General features: G+C 36.0%; 1 protein-coding gene across 1 annotated transcript; it reads left to right on the top strand.

Moving 5' to 3' along the window:
* Positions 1-6,379: 6,379 nt before the first annotated feature.
* LOC107830972 (cytochrome P450 CYP736A12-like) lies at positions 6,380-16,075 on the top strand (the record flags this gene model as incomplete). The annotated part of the gene is made up of 2 exons (XM_016658673.2): positions 6,380-7,033; positions 15,116-16,075. Coding segments are annotated over 2 exons (1,467 nt in total), but the record flags the coding sequence as incomplete, so codon positions are not given.
* Positions 16,076-16,539: the final 464 nt, after the last annotated feature.

The following is a 16,539-nucleotide window of genomic DNA, read 5'->3' as shown; positions in this document are numbered from 1 at the left end:
ATAAATACACATCGATTGATAGTCAGTCACCCAGTACTATATAAGGCCAATCCAGCCCTGGGGTAATTTATCCCCAAATGCAAATGATAAGGACAAGATCCATGTCCAGGTAAATTCATTACAACATAAATAAGTAAGGCATGTCCATACGCTGAAGAAGCACACCCAACTATATATATATATATAATCAGTAAGTAAGGCAAGTCCATGCCCTAGGAAGTCCATCCCGAATATATATGGTCATCTACGCTCACTGGGGGTGTACAGACTCCGAAGGGGATCCTTTAACCAAAGCGTTATAAGTCGACCGCGCTCACTGAGGGTGTGTGCAGACTCTCGGAGAGGCTCCTTCAGCCCAAGTATGAAAATAAAGCCAATAAGTCCTGCTGCAGGTGAGTAGCCCCGATCCATAAAATAGTAAAACCAATAAGGCTTGCTGCAGGCAGGCAGCCTCGATCCAGAAAATAGTAAAGCCAATAAGGCCTGCTGTAGGCGGGCAGCCCCGATCCAGAAAATAGTAAAGCCATTAAGGCCTGCTACATGCGGGCAACCCATATCCAGAAAATAGTAAAGCCAATAAGGCCTGCTGCAGGCGGGCAGCCTCGATCCAGAAAATAGTAAAGCCAATAAGGCCTGCTGTAGGTGGGCAAACCCGATCCAGAACAATAATAATGTATAAAGCCATTCTGGCCTACTACAGGCGGGCAACCTCGATCTATTTAATAATAACATATATAAAGTCAAATGGCCTGCTGCGTTGGCAGCTCAGTCCCATAAATATCCTCACAATGGACAATTATTACCGAGTGTGAAATGTATATTTTAGAATAATTAATTCAACAGTATCATGACCCCATGGGTCCTAAAATATCGGCACATAGCCTACACATGATCTTTATTACTAGCCTCAGCTAAATTCCTCTAACACGTGCCACATGTTCAGATAATAACATGATTTTTTAATTTTTCTACTTCACAGGATTTATTCAAGACACACTTTCTGTGGTGCACGTCTACATGTTCGTCATCTATCGTGTGTGTCACCTCCAAACAATTCATATCATACCAAATTCGGGAATTCATACCCTCAGAGCCAAGTTTAAAAGTGTTACTTACCTTCAACCGTGTAATTCTTTACTCCGCTATGTCTTTGCCTTGTGAATTGTCCTCCAAACTCCTCAAATCTAGCCACAATTAACTCGTTTCAGTCAATAAAATTCATTGGAATTAATTCCATAAGAAAATGCTAATTTTCCATAAAAATCCAAAATTTAGCTCAAAAATCGCCCGGAGGCCCACGACTCGTAACTCGACAAAAGTTATAAAATACGACAATCCATTCAATTACGAGTTCAACCATACTAATTTCACTCAAATCCGACTCCGAATAGGTGTTCAAATCCCAAAAATTCGTTTTAAGAAATTTCTACAATTTTTTCCAACTTTCCATCTCAAAGTACTTAGTAAATGATGAAATCAGTGATATATTCATGTATATTAACCAAATCCGAGTTAGAATCACTTACCCCGATGAATTTCTTGAAAACCCCACGAAAAACCATCTCAAACTAAGCTCCCAAAGTCCAAAAATAAAATAATAACCTAAACCACGGATATATAGTACATTCTCTGAACTTCCAATGTGCGGTCCACATAAAAATGGCGCGGCCGCACATCCCTAGCTCCCGTGGTCGCACAAAAATGGTACGGCCGCACTTCACAACCTTCTCCTCTACCAGGCTTCGGTAAATTGGCCATAACTTTCTCTACATATGTCCAAATGATGATTTCTTTACCTTTCTCGAAACTAGACACGAAGATCTACAACTTTCCTTTTGAATCATCTCAAAATTCTTTGTAGATCAAAAGATATAAGCTTCCGAAGTCGAACCGGTGAATCTGCAGAACTCCCTGGAGTGCGGCCGCGGACAGAATTGTGCGGTCCACGCCCCTCCTCTGAGTCCGTATTTTTCTGTTGTGGTCTGCACTACTATATGCGGTCTGCGCCTCTCCTTCACCTCAGCACCCCAAAATGCGTGGTCCGTGCCCTCAAAAGTGCCAGAATAATATTAGAGTGCCGAAATGTCCGGACTCGCTCAAAACTCACCCCGAAACTCATCCGAAACCTCCCGGACACAAACCAGACATGAATTTCAATCATAAAACACGCTACGAACCTGATCGCGCACTCAAAACACTTAAAAGAGGTCGTCTTGACCCGATATTGACCATGGTCAAACTCTCAAATTTCTTAACTTTACTAATCTCTCAACCAATGATCCAAAAATATACCCAAGCCCCTCGGGACCTCAATCAAATATACCAACACGTTCCATAACATAACACGGACCTAATCGAGGCCTCAAATCATATCAAACAATGCTAAAATAATGAATTGCACCTCAATTCAAGCCTAATGAACTTTGAACTATCAAAGTCTATATCTTGTGCCGAAATACATCGAATCAATCCAGAATGACTTCAAATTTTTCACACAAGTCATAAATGACATAACGAAGCTATTCCAATTTTCAGAATCAGATTCCGACCTTGATATCAAAAAGTTAACCTCCCGGACAAACTTTCCAAAAATTTAACTTTCGACATTTCAAGCCTAATTCCACTACGGACCTCCAAATAATTTTTCGGACATGCTCCTAAGTCAAAAATTACCTACGGAGTTATTGGAATCATCAAAACTCTATTCCCGGGTCGTTTACACATAAGTCACCATTCGATCAACTATTTCAACTTAAGCTTCCAACATGAAATTTATTCTTCCAAGCTAACTCCGAAATACCTTAAAACCAATCCCAACAATTCACACAAGTCATAATACCTCGTAGGAAATTATTCAAGACTTCAAATAGTTGAAAGGAGCGTAAATGCTCAAAACGACCGTTGGGTCGTTACTTTAGTAAACCTTTAGTAGATTTACTCAAAAATGGAGCTTTTTCATGGAATGACAGTGCTACTGTTGCATTTGAAGAATTGAAGAATGCAATGGTGCATGCTCCAGTTTTGGCACTACCAGATTTCACAATTCTTTTTTTTGTTGAGGTGGACGCCAGTGGAACAAGATTAGGAGCAGTACTAATGCAGATCCATAGAGCAATTGCTTTCATCAGTCAAGGGCTCAGTCCAAGACATTTAGGTCGCTCAACATATGAAAAAGAGTTGTTGGCCATGTTGATAGCAGTCGAGAAGTGGAGGCATTATCTCCAACCCAATCATTTTATCATTAGGACAGACCATTTCAGCTTGAAGTTTCTAAAGGATCAACGAATAACCTCAGCACTACAGCATAAAGGGATTTCCAAACTAATGGGCTTGAATTATGAGATCCATTACATGAAAGGTGCAGATAATGTAGTGGTTGATGCTCTGTCGAGAAAATAAGAGTTTATGGAGGAATGCAATGGTCTTACTGTAGTTCAACCCAAATGGATACAAGAGGTGTTGGAAAGTTACTGTGAAGTTGCTGAAGCCCAAGACATCATTAAACAACTAAGTTTGGATGCAAGCGCAATTCCAAATATAACATTGCAAAAATGGATCATTAGGATCAATGGTTTAATTTGGGTGGGCAGCATCAAAGGATTGAGCAAGTCCATCATTGAGAAATTGCACGCTACACCATGGGGAGGGCATTCTGGTATTACCGCAACAAAAAAAGATTAAAGCTCATTTTCTTTTGGCCTACTCTAGGGAAGGACGTGAAGGAAGTGGTGCAAAATTGTATGATATGCCAAAGAAACAAAGGGGGGCATGTGCCTTATCCAGGGCTTTTACAGCCACTACCAATACCCTCGAAGGCTTGGGAATACCTCATCATGGATTTCATCGAAGGCCTACCTAAGTCACACTGGAAGGACTCAATCTTAGTGGTCATAGACAGGTACACCAAGTATGCTCATCTATTTTCCCTGACACATCCTTATGATGCAGCACAAATAACTCAGTTGTTCCTAGACAACATTTACAAATTACATGGGATTCCAAGCTTTGTCCTTTCAGATAGAGATCCCATCTTTACTAGCTTGTTTTGGAAGGAGCTTCTCAAGGGGATACACGTGGAATAACGTTTGATCTCGGCATATCACCCACAAATCGATGGGCAATCAGAGAGATTAAATCAATGTGTAAAAACATATTTGAGATGTATAACAGGACACAAACCACGTGATTGGAGTAAGTGGCTTCCCATAGCAGAATTTTGGTACAATACGAACTACCAGTCGGCAATAGGAATGACACCATTCAAGGCTCTTTAAGGCTTCGACCCTCCTCAGCCCTTTTTTGAACTAGTGGCACAGACACGATTGGAGTTACTAGATCAAATCTTGAGAGAGATAGTTACTCAACAAGATTCTCGAGGACAATATGACCAAGGCACAAAATAGGATCTATCAATACGCTGATTCCAAGAGAAGTGATAGAAATTTCGCAGTTGGAGAAATGGTGTTTTTGAAATTACAACCCTATCATCAAACATCAGTGGCAATCCGTCGGAATTTGAAGTTGGCAGCTAAATTCTATGGGCCTTTTGAAGTGCTCCGCAAAATTGGGGTCGCTTATGAGCTTAATATTCCATTGGGATAAAAATTTACCCCGTTTTCCACGTATCTCAGTTAAAGAAGGCAGTGGAAACATGTGCAACCATCGAAGGAGCCACCAATTTGCACTGATGATGGTCAAGTCTTGACTGAACTAGTAGCCATCTTAGACCGCCAAATTGTAAAGAAGGGCAACAAAGCTGTTACCCAAGTCCTAGTTCAGTGAGCAAATCTTTCCAAAGATGAGGCTACATGGGAAGATTACACTTTCCTCGTATCCTAGTTTTCAGATTTTGATTAGTAATGCAGAAGAAAAGACAGAAGGGGGATGGAATGTCACGAACTTAGTCGTGACTATCTTCTTAGGACCTAATTATATAATATTAGATAGTATAGAAGAGTGACACTTTTAGTCCCTAAGTTAGATAATTACTATTTCCAGTCCTGGGAACGGATAGCTAGTAAATCAAGGACATGTGTCCATTAGTACTATTAGTGGTTATCTTTTGGGTCCAGCAATCGACGACTGTCCTCTCTGCCATTTTCCTATAATTGTAGTCTGTCATTAACAGAGAAGGCATTCAATATTGAAAAATCTAAATTATTTCTTATTTGTTTGTTTCTTTTTATTGCTCTTTGAGCTCTCTTCGATCCAAACTCATAGCTAACGCTATAAAAAGTCAAAAGGTAAAGAACTATGGTATGTAATATGGGGCACACAAGAAAGTTAAAAGAGTATAAAAAATCTACAAAGTAATAGTGGAAACGATTAATTAAAAAAAACTGCTTGATAGCCAAAAGAAAGACAATGAAGTAAGAGGGAAGGAAAAACGTGGAGAACACATGACACGCTAGGTAGGGTTAGGGTAGGATCTTTAGGCCTCTGATACCATGATATAATAATGTCCCATAGTAATGTTTAGGTTTGTCATTGTATTTATAAAGCAGTACATAAGTGTAAGAGATAAGAATACCCTTATTTAGAAGGGTAATATACAACAATTCCTAGGCTAACATGGTAAAAGATACATGTATATTATCATCCTCGAGCTTACTCGGAATCGAGATTGGTTCCGGAGGAATGGAAAAACGGTACCACTATCACATAAGGCAAGTTCATGAGTTTGGGAAACCTTTTTTGCGAGGAGAGAATGATTTTTGCAGTGAAAAAGGCTTCGCGTGCTAGAAGGTAAGAGTCTTATAACTCAAACTACTACCTTCTCACTGACTCAAATATATCAAAATAATCGTGAATTCAAATCCTACTTAGTCTTATTAGATGTATATGTCAATAAATATTTTTGGTAATACTTAATCTATATTATATTAAAAACACGAAAACCTTATCAAAATATCGTTCGTCTTCTCTACCCTTCGTAAGTAAATTATATGTTGGATATTCTTGTAATTGTAATCATTAATATTTTTTGGCCAAACATACTATAACTCAAGCAAGTAATTTGCATGGCCAAAGTGCGGGTTTCAAACTTCAGAATTAGAAGGTACAAGAATATATTTTGTACATGATATTATGAATAGACTAACAATGCTGTAAAGAGAGGAGTCCTTTTATTCACGTGTGAAAATGCCATTGTCTATCTCTATCCCTTATCATAGTTTAGAGCAATGACACTCATATTTTTCAGAATTGGGAATGTCCAATTCATCTCATGGTTTTATGGGGGTTAGATTTTATGTCCCCTCCGGTATATATTCTCCTTTTAAATTTTCATATCTTTCAGAATTGGGAATGTCCAATTCATCTCTTGGTTTTATGGGGGTTAGATTTTATGTCTCTCCTGTATATATTCTCCTTTTAAATTTTAATATATAAGGCAGGGATCCAAGTCAAACTCTCACCACATCAAGGAGGATTTGTTTATCGGAAACTTCCACCGGGACCACGAGGTCTTCCGATAATCCGCAATCTCCACATGCTAGGTACCCTCCCTCATCGTACCCTATACGATCTATCCAAAAAATACGGTCCAATAATGTTCCTAAAGCTCAAAAATGTTCCAACGGTGGTGGTTTCATCGCCGGAAACCGCCGAGCTAATACTCAAGACACACGACGCCGTTTTCGCCAGCCGCCCAAAGCTTAAGGCGGTGGAGTACGTAAGCGACGGTGCTAAGGGTGTGGCTTTTGCTCCGTACGGTCCGCAGTGGCGTAACGCTCGAAAATTCTGCACGCAAGAGCTGCTCACGGCGGAGAAAATTGAGTCTTTTGCTGGGATGAGGAAAGAGGAAATTGGGGTTTTGGTGCGGCGGCTGAAGGTGGCAACTGATGGCGGTGAGGTGGTGGAACTTGGAGAGAAGGTTGGGGAATTGATTGCGAATATGACGTATAGAATGTTATTTGGGGATTTTCGCAATAGCGATAGATTTGATTTGAACATTGTACAGGAAATGGTGCGATTGGTTGGAGCATTTAATATTGCTGATTATGTGCCTTTTCTGGAGCCATTTGATATTCAGGTATTGTTCTTATCTAGTACTAATACTGTTATTGGGCTTAATTTGCTTGTCTCAGTTGGATTTGATACCAGGACAAAATTTGAACATTGTTATAAAATAAAAATAATTTAGTAAAACATAAATAAGAAATGTTGTTATGAAATAAAAGTAATTTAGTAAAACATGAATAAAAAATGGAGATAGAGAGAAGGAAGAGATTTTCTTCCTCAATTGTGTGTATTTTCCTTTCTATTACAAGGCATTTATATAGGCATGAAAAGTGAAGAAAAATATGTCATTGAATATGTCATTAAGTATAAAAATATGTCATTGAATATGTCATTAAGCATTTGAGAAGATCATGGAGGAAGAGTAGACATCCACCATAATTTGATTTTTCTTATAATATTCCCCCTTGGATGTGCATAGATAATGTGCCTCGTTAAAACCTTATTAGAAAAAAATCCTAGGGGAAAAAAATCCTAATGAAGGAAAAAGAGTACACATGTTTAGAAATACGCCTTATGGTTGCCTCGTTAAAAAAACTTGCAAGGAAAATCCAGTGGGACAAAACCTTGTAAGGGAAAAAGAGTACAACACGTATAAACTCCCCCTGATGAGAGCATCAATTCACATCCTTGAGCCTTCGCATCCCAATCTTGTACACTAGTTTCTTGAAGGTTGACGTCGGTAGAGATTTGGCGAACAAATCAGTCATATTATCGCTTGAACGGATATGTTACACATTGATATCACCATTCTTTTGAAGATTATGCGTGAAAAATAACTCCGGTAAAATTTGTTTTGTCCTATCCCCTTTTATGAATCCTGCTTTCAATTGGGCTATGCATGCTGCATTGTCTTCATAAAAAATTGTGGGTAGTTTGTCACACTTCAAACCACATTTGTCTCGAATAAGGTGTATTATAGACCTCAACCATACACATTCTCGACTTGCTTCATGAATAGCAATTATCTCAACATGATTAGATGGCGTAGCCACGATTGATTGCTTAGTCGATCGCCAAGATATGGCAGTGCCTCCATATGTAAACACATAGCCTGTTTGAGATCGAGCCTTGTGTGGGTCAGATAAATATCCAGCATCGGCATAACCAACAAGATCGGGACTGCAATCATTTCCATAAAATAATCCCATATCGGTAGTCCATTTTAGATACCGCAATATGTGTTTGATTCAATTCCAATGTCTCCTTGTAGGAGTAGAGCTATATCTTGGTAAGACATTAACTGAAAAAGTTATGTCAAACCTTGTAATATTAGAAAAATATATTAGTGCACCAATTGCACTAAGATATGGTACTTCGGGACCAAGAAACTCTTCATTATTTTCATGAGGTCGGAATGGATGTGCTTTATCCATATAGAATCGCTTTAAAATCGTTTTAGTGTATGCTGATTGATGAACGAAAATTCCATCTTTCATATACTCAATTTGTAGACCAAGACAAAATTTTGTCTTTCCAAGATCATTCATTTCAAATTCTTTCTTTAAATAGTCTATTGCTTTAGGAAACTCTACTGCTTTAGGAAGCTCCCTAGAAGTTCCAATGATATTTAAATCATCAACATACACGGTGATTATAACAAATTTAGATCCATATCTTTTTATAAAGACACAAGGACAAATTGAATCATTCTTGTACCCTTTTTTCAATAGGTACTCACTTAGGGGATTATGCCACATGCGCCCTGATTGTTTCAATCCGTATAAGGATTTTTGAAGCTTTATTTAATAAATTTCTTGGAAACCTTAATATGCTTCAGAATAATTTAAATCCTTCAATGATTTTCATTATACGCGTATCACATTTTTCTTGTATTGCCAGATTAAAACCTGAAATGGCGACATCCACCATAAGAGAACATGTCTCTATATAATCAATGCCAGGATATTTATACATCTTCTTGTGACACAAGTCGTCTTTATGTCTATCGACTTGACCTTTTTTTCCGCACAAGAACACATTTATACCTCCACTGGCTTTATACTTTTAGGTGTTGGGACTATCCGTCCAACTTCATATTTTTCAGGTGAAATCAATTTTCATTGCGTATTTTTCATTTGGCCAAACTGTCCAAATTTCATGACATATTTGAGCTCAAGATCCTCGTCAATATTAATAATATTGAGCGCTACATTATTTTAACAATATCGTCGACGATCATTTTATATCGGTTTTACTATTACCCAATAAAGACATAACTTATTGAGATCTTTTTATCTTATTATTTTCAGGTACCTGAGCCTCTCCCATGAGGTCTTATGAAGTTTTATGTCGTGGTGCTCTTTTAGAGCACTTGCCTCCTTATTATGACCATCTTGAACATTTGCTCCTCTCCTTCTTCAAGGAGTTTTATCTTTGGAACCGATTAGTCTATTATGCTTAATGCATGCCATAGACTCTATTCATTATGAACTTTATTTTATTTGGAGCATTAGCAGCTGAATATGACATTTAACTTTGGGTCAGCAAATACGTCTAGCAATATTTTGCAAATGAATTATCACTTGAACTTCAAGTTCACATTTTCTCGTACGAGGATCTAGATGTACTCATAATAATTCATTACATGCATTACTTTTCAGCTGCCCATTTTCTCCCCTATTCTTGGGATCACCAACACATATCCCTAGCCTTATTTGGGGATCCATCTTTGTGCATTGTGGTGGAACAATTAAATCATATAGCACATTCATATTTCTAGATGGAAATTATTTGATTCCTGACCCTGAACCGATTGTGATAGGGAGAACTTATCATAACTTGGCTAGATTCGTACAAGTGCTGTTGTATATTAAATAATACATCACATACCAAATTTTATTTTGGCAGTTTTGTTCTCATAACCAATGGTTTAGATATAATTGGAGGCATACAATTTCTGCTAAACCAACTTGGATTTAAACCAGTATTATCAAGATAAATCATCATGATTTATATTCCGGAACTGTGCTCTAATAATTTGAGCAATCAATCTTGCAAAAGCCAAACTGCAAGTTGATAACAAATGCACATATTACCATAGAATAGATATATCTATTAAAATCATATAATAGTAAACGGTCCACATGGAAGGTGACTAGGCCCATATATTTATCACTTTTTATTCGTTCCAGAAATCAAGGGATTCAATCCCAACCTTAACTGGTATATCATGAGAATAAGCAGCACAATTATTGAAGAATCTTATATTTCTTCAATATATGCCAATATAATTTTCAATTAATTTTTCGCATCATAATTGAACCGAGATGGTCAACCGGTCATGCCAACTAATATTTATTTCAGTAAACCTCTAGTTTACTTGTGGCTTGTGATTGCATCATCATGCTTATACTTGTGTAGTACAAATAGAAGAAAAGTCAAGTAACCTTTTATATTTATCCGGTATGATTATAGTAATATAAAGATATTCAATCTTCTTTTCATTTATAGTCTCAATATGCCAACCACTTTGGCTAATATATTTGTAAATCAAAGTGTTTCTTTTGAGACTTACTACAATATTAATGTCATGAACAATTTGATTCATCTTGGTAGTAACAAATTAGTTCTTTCAGAGCTCTTAACTGCTTTTGTACTACAAGATCTTTTGTCACACCATCCATATAATGAATGTCTCCTTCACAAAGAGAATCATATCATAATAATTGTCATATTCAAAATCATCATAAGCAAAATAATTTCTTGCTTTAATTTTGCTTTTAACAACTTTCATAAGGCATGACAAAATATTTTTGGCGTATCACCTGTATGCGACTAATGATATATTCATGTAACTACACAGTATTATTCATTATCTTTCTTTGTCTCAAACCTCCCTTAGAGGGGAGTTGTGGTATGTATCCAATCATGCATTGCACGTCTTTATTCATTACTTTTATTACATACTGCTACATTCACCTTCAGGAATGAGTCTGCATTCTCAATGCTTATCACAAGTCACATTCTCTTAAAAAAATGTAGTATGATTATTGTGACATGCTTTATAAACTTTTCATACCATTTTGATGGTAAATATTTCCTTCACCTTTTTGAAGGATTACATCAAGAACCCTTATTGTTCTCCTTTTATAGTTACCATAATGAAGACAAATTATTATTTCGTCCCTTGCCATGTCTTCGTACATTCATACAGTCATGAAAAATTATTTTGTCGTCTTTCAAACTTATCATATATTGTTGCCATATTCACTTCACTGAATGGAGCATATCAAGCAGGGCAGGCTTCATGATTCTTTCATCGATATTGTGCATTGTGACTCAAATCCAATGCCTTACCCATATAAATGTATGTTAGGCAAAATGTGTTGGGACTCAAACCCAACTCTTATCATTATAGTGCACCAGAACTTAAATATGTCTTAACTAGTTGCATAATAGGCCAAAGTACAAGATGAAATTATCAATCTTGTGGTCAGAAACATAAACAAAATTAATTATAACAAGATTTAAAAATATAACTACTTTTTAAGGTTGTAGGACGAAAACGTTTCATTCCTTCTAAGTGTTATCACTTTTAGATTTACGTGAATTCAAATAGAAGTGCATTTAAATAAATACTAGATAATCTGTTAGAATACTTGTCAATTTTGTAAACGACAAACCAAATCAATAAAGTAAGAATAAAGACTAGGACTTGGAAGCATATATGTAATTCATGTAGTACTTCCAGTATCTACATATACGATCCAATTCACATCATAATATATGGATTATAGATGATAGTCAAAGACTAAGATTGACTGTAAATCAGAATATCTATTATGCTTACAACTATCCTGCCATAATATTATATTTATTTATACATGCATTTAACCAACTATGCAGGAATAGTACCAGTTTAGTTCTATTCATTAAATATTACCATAGTAACATTTATCTTAGCGTGAAAAGGGTAAAAGGCACATTGTTTGTCTGATATCTGCGCACATATATGTAAGCACTATTCAGCACGTTAAATATAAGTTAAAGAATTGAGTAGAGAGTACCTGTTTCAAAACTTAATTACAAAATATATATTCATGTATTTTGATTTGGATCATGAATAGATCCCTTGAAGGATAGCCAAACGATAACTAAAAATTCATATCAGACGTCAAGAAAGAATAAGCAAAAACTATACTTGCCAATGCAGGGCTCGCACACTTTCAAGCTATAACAAAATGGAAATAAAATACTGAAAGCTTATTGTGAGTTATCATGGCAAAATAGAAAAATTTTGAGATTAGTGGAAGATAAAAATAAAAATATGAATAAGCTAGAAAGATAAAAACTTATCTTGTATTAGTATCTAGCCCATTGGCTTCTATCTTTATTTTGTTTGATAGCCACAAAATTATTGGTATAAGGATAGCAAACACAAAGCACAGTCTATGACTATATGGAGGTGTACGAAAATGGGAGCACAGTCGTGCTGATAACGTGTTATAAAATAAAAGTAATTTAGTAAAACATGAATAAGAAATGTTGTTATGAAATAAAAGCAATTTAGTAAAACATGAACAAGAAATGGAGATAGAGAGAAGGAAGAGATTTTCTTCTTCAATTGTGTGTATTTTCCTATCTATTACAAGGCCTTTATATAGGCATGAAAAGTGAATAAAAATATGTCATTGAATATGTCATTAAGCATAACAATATGTCATTGAATATGTCATTAAGCATTTGAGAAGATCATGGAGGAAGAGTAGACATCCACCATAATTTGATTTTTCTTATAATAAACATATGATTGTTCGTATTGTTTAAACATGAAGAAACAAACGAATAACAACAACAACAACCAACCCAATGTATTTTTATAAACGGGGTGTGGAGAGGGTAGTGTGTACGTAGACCTTATCCCTACCTTATAAAGATAGAGATGTTGTTTCCGATAGACCATCGGCTCAAGGAACAGTGGAGATAAGGCAACAAGTAGCAAATAATAGTAACAACAATATATTAAGTTAACGGACACGAATGACACAACATGTAATAGTAAAGAAACATGAATAAGATAACACAAAAATATTCATAGTACTACCGGTAAGCCTAGGAGGAATACACTACTATATGTCAACCTACAACTCTAATCCTCGACCTCCATGTTTTTCTATCGTGGGTCATATCCTCGGTAAGCTGGAACAATGACATGTCCTGCCTAACTGTCTCTCCCCAATACTTCTTAGGCATGCCCCTTCCCTTCCTCAGACCCACAATGTTCAAACATGTAGAAAATATATCCAAAATGTATATGGTTCAAAAAGTAAAGTACAAAGTCGATTAACTATGAGCATAACAATAGATTTTCAGAATAACATTTATGTTATTAAAGTTTTTAAGTAGAGAAAATACAGACGCTATAATATATTTAACGGAAAAGGGTCAAATATGCTCCTAAACTATTGAAAATAGAGTAATTATGCTATTCGTTTGCATTTTGGTACAAAATTGCCCTTGCCGTTAATAAAGTGGTTCACTTTTGCCCCTCCCCACTAACAGACTCCACATCAAGGACAATTTTGTACCCAAATGCAAACGGAAGGTATAATTACTCTATTTTCAATAGTTCAGGGGCATATTTGAACCTTTTCCGTAAAATAATACTTTTTTGCTGAGTTGAAAAGGTCCAAATATACCCCTAAACTATTAAAAATAGAGCAATTATGCCCTCCGTTTGCATTTGGGTACAAAAGGATGGCATAATTTTGTACTCAAATAACCACATCAGAGAAATGTAAAAGTGGAATTTGTGATAGTAACTTATGGGTTTATCGATATGTGGTTGCAAATTAAAATAGGAAAGACGAAACGAAAAAAATTTCACAATTAATTACTTGATACTCTAATAATAAGATTTTGCATTAAGAATTGATATTACAATGTAAAAGGTCATTTTATTACGGATACATCAATGATGACTAATGTCATTGTATCATTTGAGCAGATCCGGATTTGAGTCCCTCTAATGGGGTATTCTTTGGTTATCTTATATGCTAGTATTTAGGTGTTCAAAGAATATAAAAATCAAATCACACGAATTTGATCCAGTAAGAAAATAATAAGTAAAAAATGTGAAGGAGGATGTTGTGATCAGCTGGCCGGAGGGATTTTCCGGTGAGATTTCTCATCATCGTATTAATTACTATGTAAAAGATATGGCAAGACATTCCTTTCCCTCTTTTTTGTTTTTTTAATTTTTTTAATTTTTATTTTTACAAAGAAGACTTTTTCTCCAACATGGATTTTCAACTCAGTAAAAAAATATTATTTTATACGAAAAAAGGTCAAATATGCCCCTGAACTATTGAAAATAGAGCAATTATGTCCTCCGTTTGTATTTGGGTACAAAAATGTCCTTGCCGTTAATAAAGTGGTTCACTTTTGCCCCTCCCCACTAACAGACTGCACATCAAGGACAATTTTGTACCCAAATGCAAACGGAGGGCATAATTGCTTTATTTTCAATAGTTAAGGGGCATATTTGAACCACTTTCGGAATAACATTTATGTTATCAAAGTTTTTAAGTAGAGAAAAATACAGACGCTATAATATATTTAAGAAGAAAACTTAAATATACTATGTTCTGGCGTATAAAATCCCAGACCCAAAAGAACGCAATGCATTTTTACTTTTTTTAAGGTGTAGGGGGCATGATTAGTCAAGGGTACGTGTGAGGAACATTATCAGCATATTCTTTTTCTTTCTTTTTTGCGTCAGATTGGATTTAAGTAGTAGTCAATTGCTATTTACATTCTACCAATGCTATGTGGTATCAAATTTGATATTCAACATTTACTTACACGCAATTTATGCTTTTGATTATTCGACAAATTACAGTGAAGTTTGTGCTTTTCCTATCGACGTAATGGTTGGATATACTTGTGAAGTAGTACTGTATGATTGTATGGTACATAGTAGCTAGTTCCGTTTTTAGAAAAAAAATCGTCATGGTTAAACTGACGTGTTATTAATACTCAACATGCGATGAATAAGATTTACCTTTTGATATCCAAGAGATGAATTGGTGGATTCTATTTTGGACTAAAAAATTGTTCGTGATATATGATTTCTGAAACAATGAATGTTCAGGGCTTGAATAAGCAATTGAAGGGAACTGGAAAAGCTGTTCAGAAAGTATTTGATACCATAATCAATGAGCATGAAGAAGATGCAAGGGATGGTAGTCACAAAGGTAGCAAGGATCTTGTTGATGTCATGTTATCACATCAAAATTGTCCGAAATCCTACTCGATTGATCGTGCAACCATGAAAGCCATCCTTTCTGATATGATTGTTGCAGCTATTGATACTTCCCACACTTGGATTGAATGGGTGTTTGCAGAAATTGTTAAGCATTCAAGAGTAATGAACAAACTCCAGGAAGAGTTGATATCTGTAGTAGGACTGGACAGAATGGTTGAGGAACAAGATTTGCCTAAGTTGGAATACTTAGAACTGGTGCTCAAGGAAACTTTCCGATTACATCCTGTGGCGACTCTTTTAGTTCCTCGAGAATCAATGGAAGACGTTGTCATAAACGGGTATTATATACCTAGAAAATCACGAGTTATGATAAATTGTTGGGCGTTAGGACATGATCCTAAGATATGGTCGGACAATGTTGAGGAATTTGTTCCTGAGAGGTTTATTGGCAAGAACTTTGATCTTCGTGGACATGATTTTCATTTGTTGCCATTTGGATATGGAAGAAGAAGTTGTCCAGGTATGAATCTGGGGTTGATCACTGTGAAGTTGATAGTTGCACAATTAGTGCATTGCTTCAATTGGGATTTGCCTGAAGGTATATTACCTGGTGATTTGGACATGACTGAGAAGTTTGGGTTTGCAGCTCCAAGAGCTCAAAATTTGCTTGTTATTCCCACTTACTGTCTACACTCTTAACCAGCTTAAGAGGAGATTAACTTGACCTTGCTACTAGAGGGTTAATTAAATCGGAATAACTATGCATCCTCTAGGTTTGAAAATCTTAGATTATAATGTAATGCTTATTAGTACGTTTACAATAAGCAAGAGGACTTTGTTTTGTGCTGCATTAAGCGTAAAATTGTACATGTTGATCATAAGGATTTAAGAAATATGATCCCTATGGAAATTATAGCCACTGGTAACAACGTAGTTCCTATTATTAATGCCATGTTTTCGACAGCTCAAATACATGTTTTGATTATGTTACAAGTGTGGTGCAAAGACACAAAAATCTCTGAGAGGAATGGTTCTACATTCTTAGAAAAGTAGTGGCTTCTGAATAAATTATTTATATATATTAAGTGGATTTTAACATAATACATAATTGGGACCACAACTACTAGGCTTCGCGGAACAAATAAGTCATACTGTAGCCCCTCCCTTGTCCGTGTGTTACTGTGATTCTTCAAGTACTAAAGGGATTTGAGTCTTGTTGCACAGTCCTCCTTTGTTTATTACTCCCTCTGTTTCGGTTTATGTATTTATTGGTCTGTTTTAAAAAGAATGATATATTTTTATATTTGGAA

The sequence above is a fragment of the Nicotiana tabacum genome, chromosome 13 (assembly GCF_000715075.1).
Source record: "Nicotiana tabacum cultivar K326 chromosome 13, ASM71507v2, whole genome shotgun sequence".
Taxonomy (NCBI): Eukaryota; Viridiplantae; Streptophyta; class Magnoliopsida; order Solanales; family Solanaceae; genus Nicotiana; species Nicotiana tabacum.
Note: the sequence above shows the minus strand (reverse complement) of the source record. Positions and strands in the feature narration are given on the sequence as shown.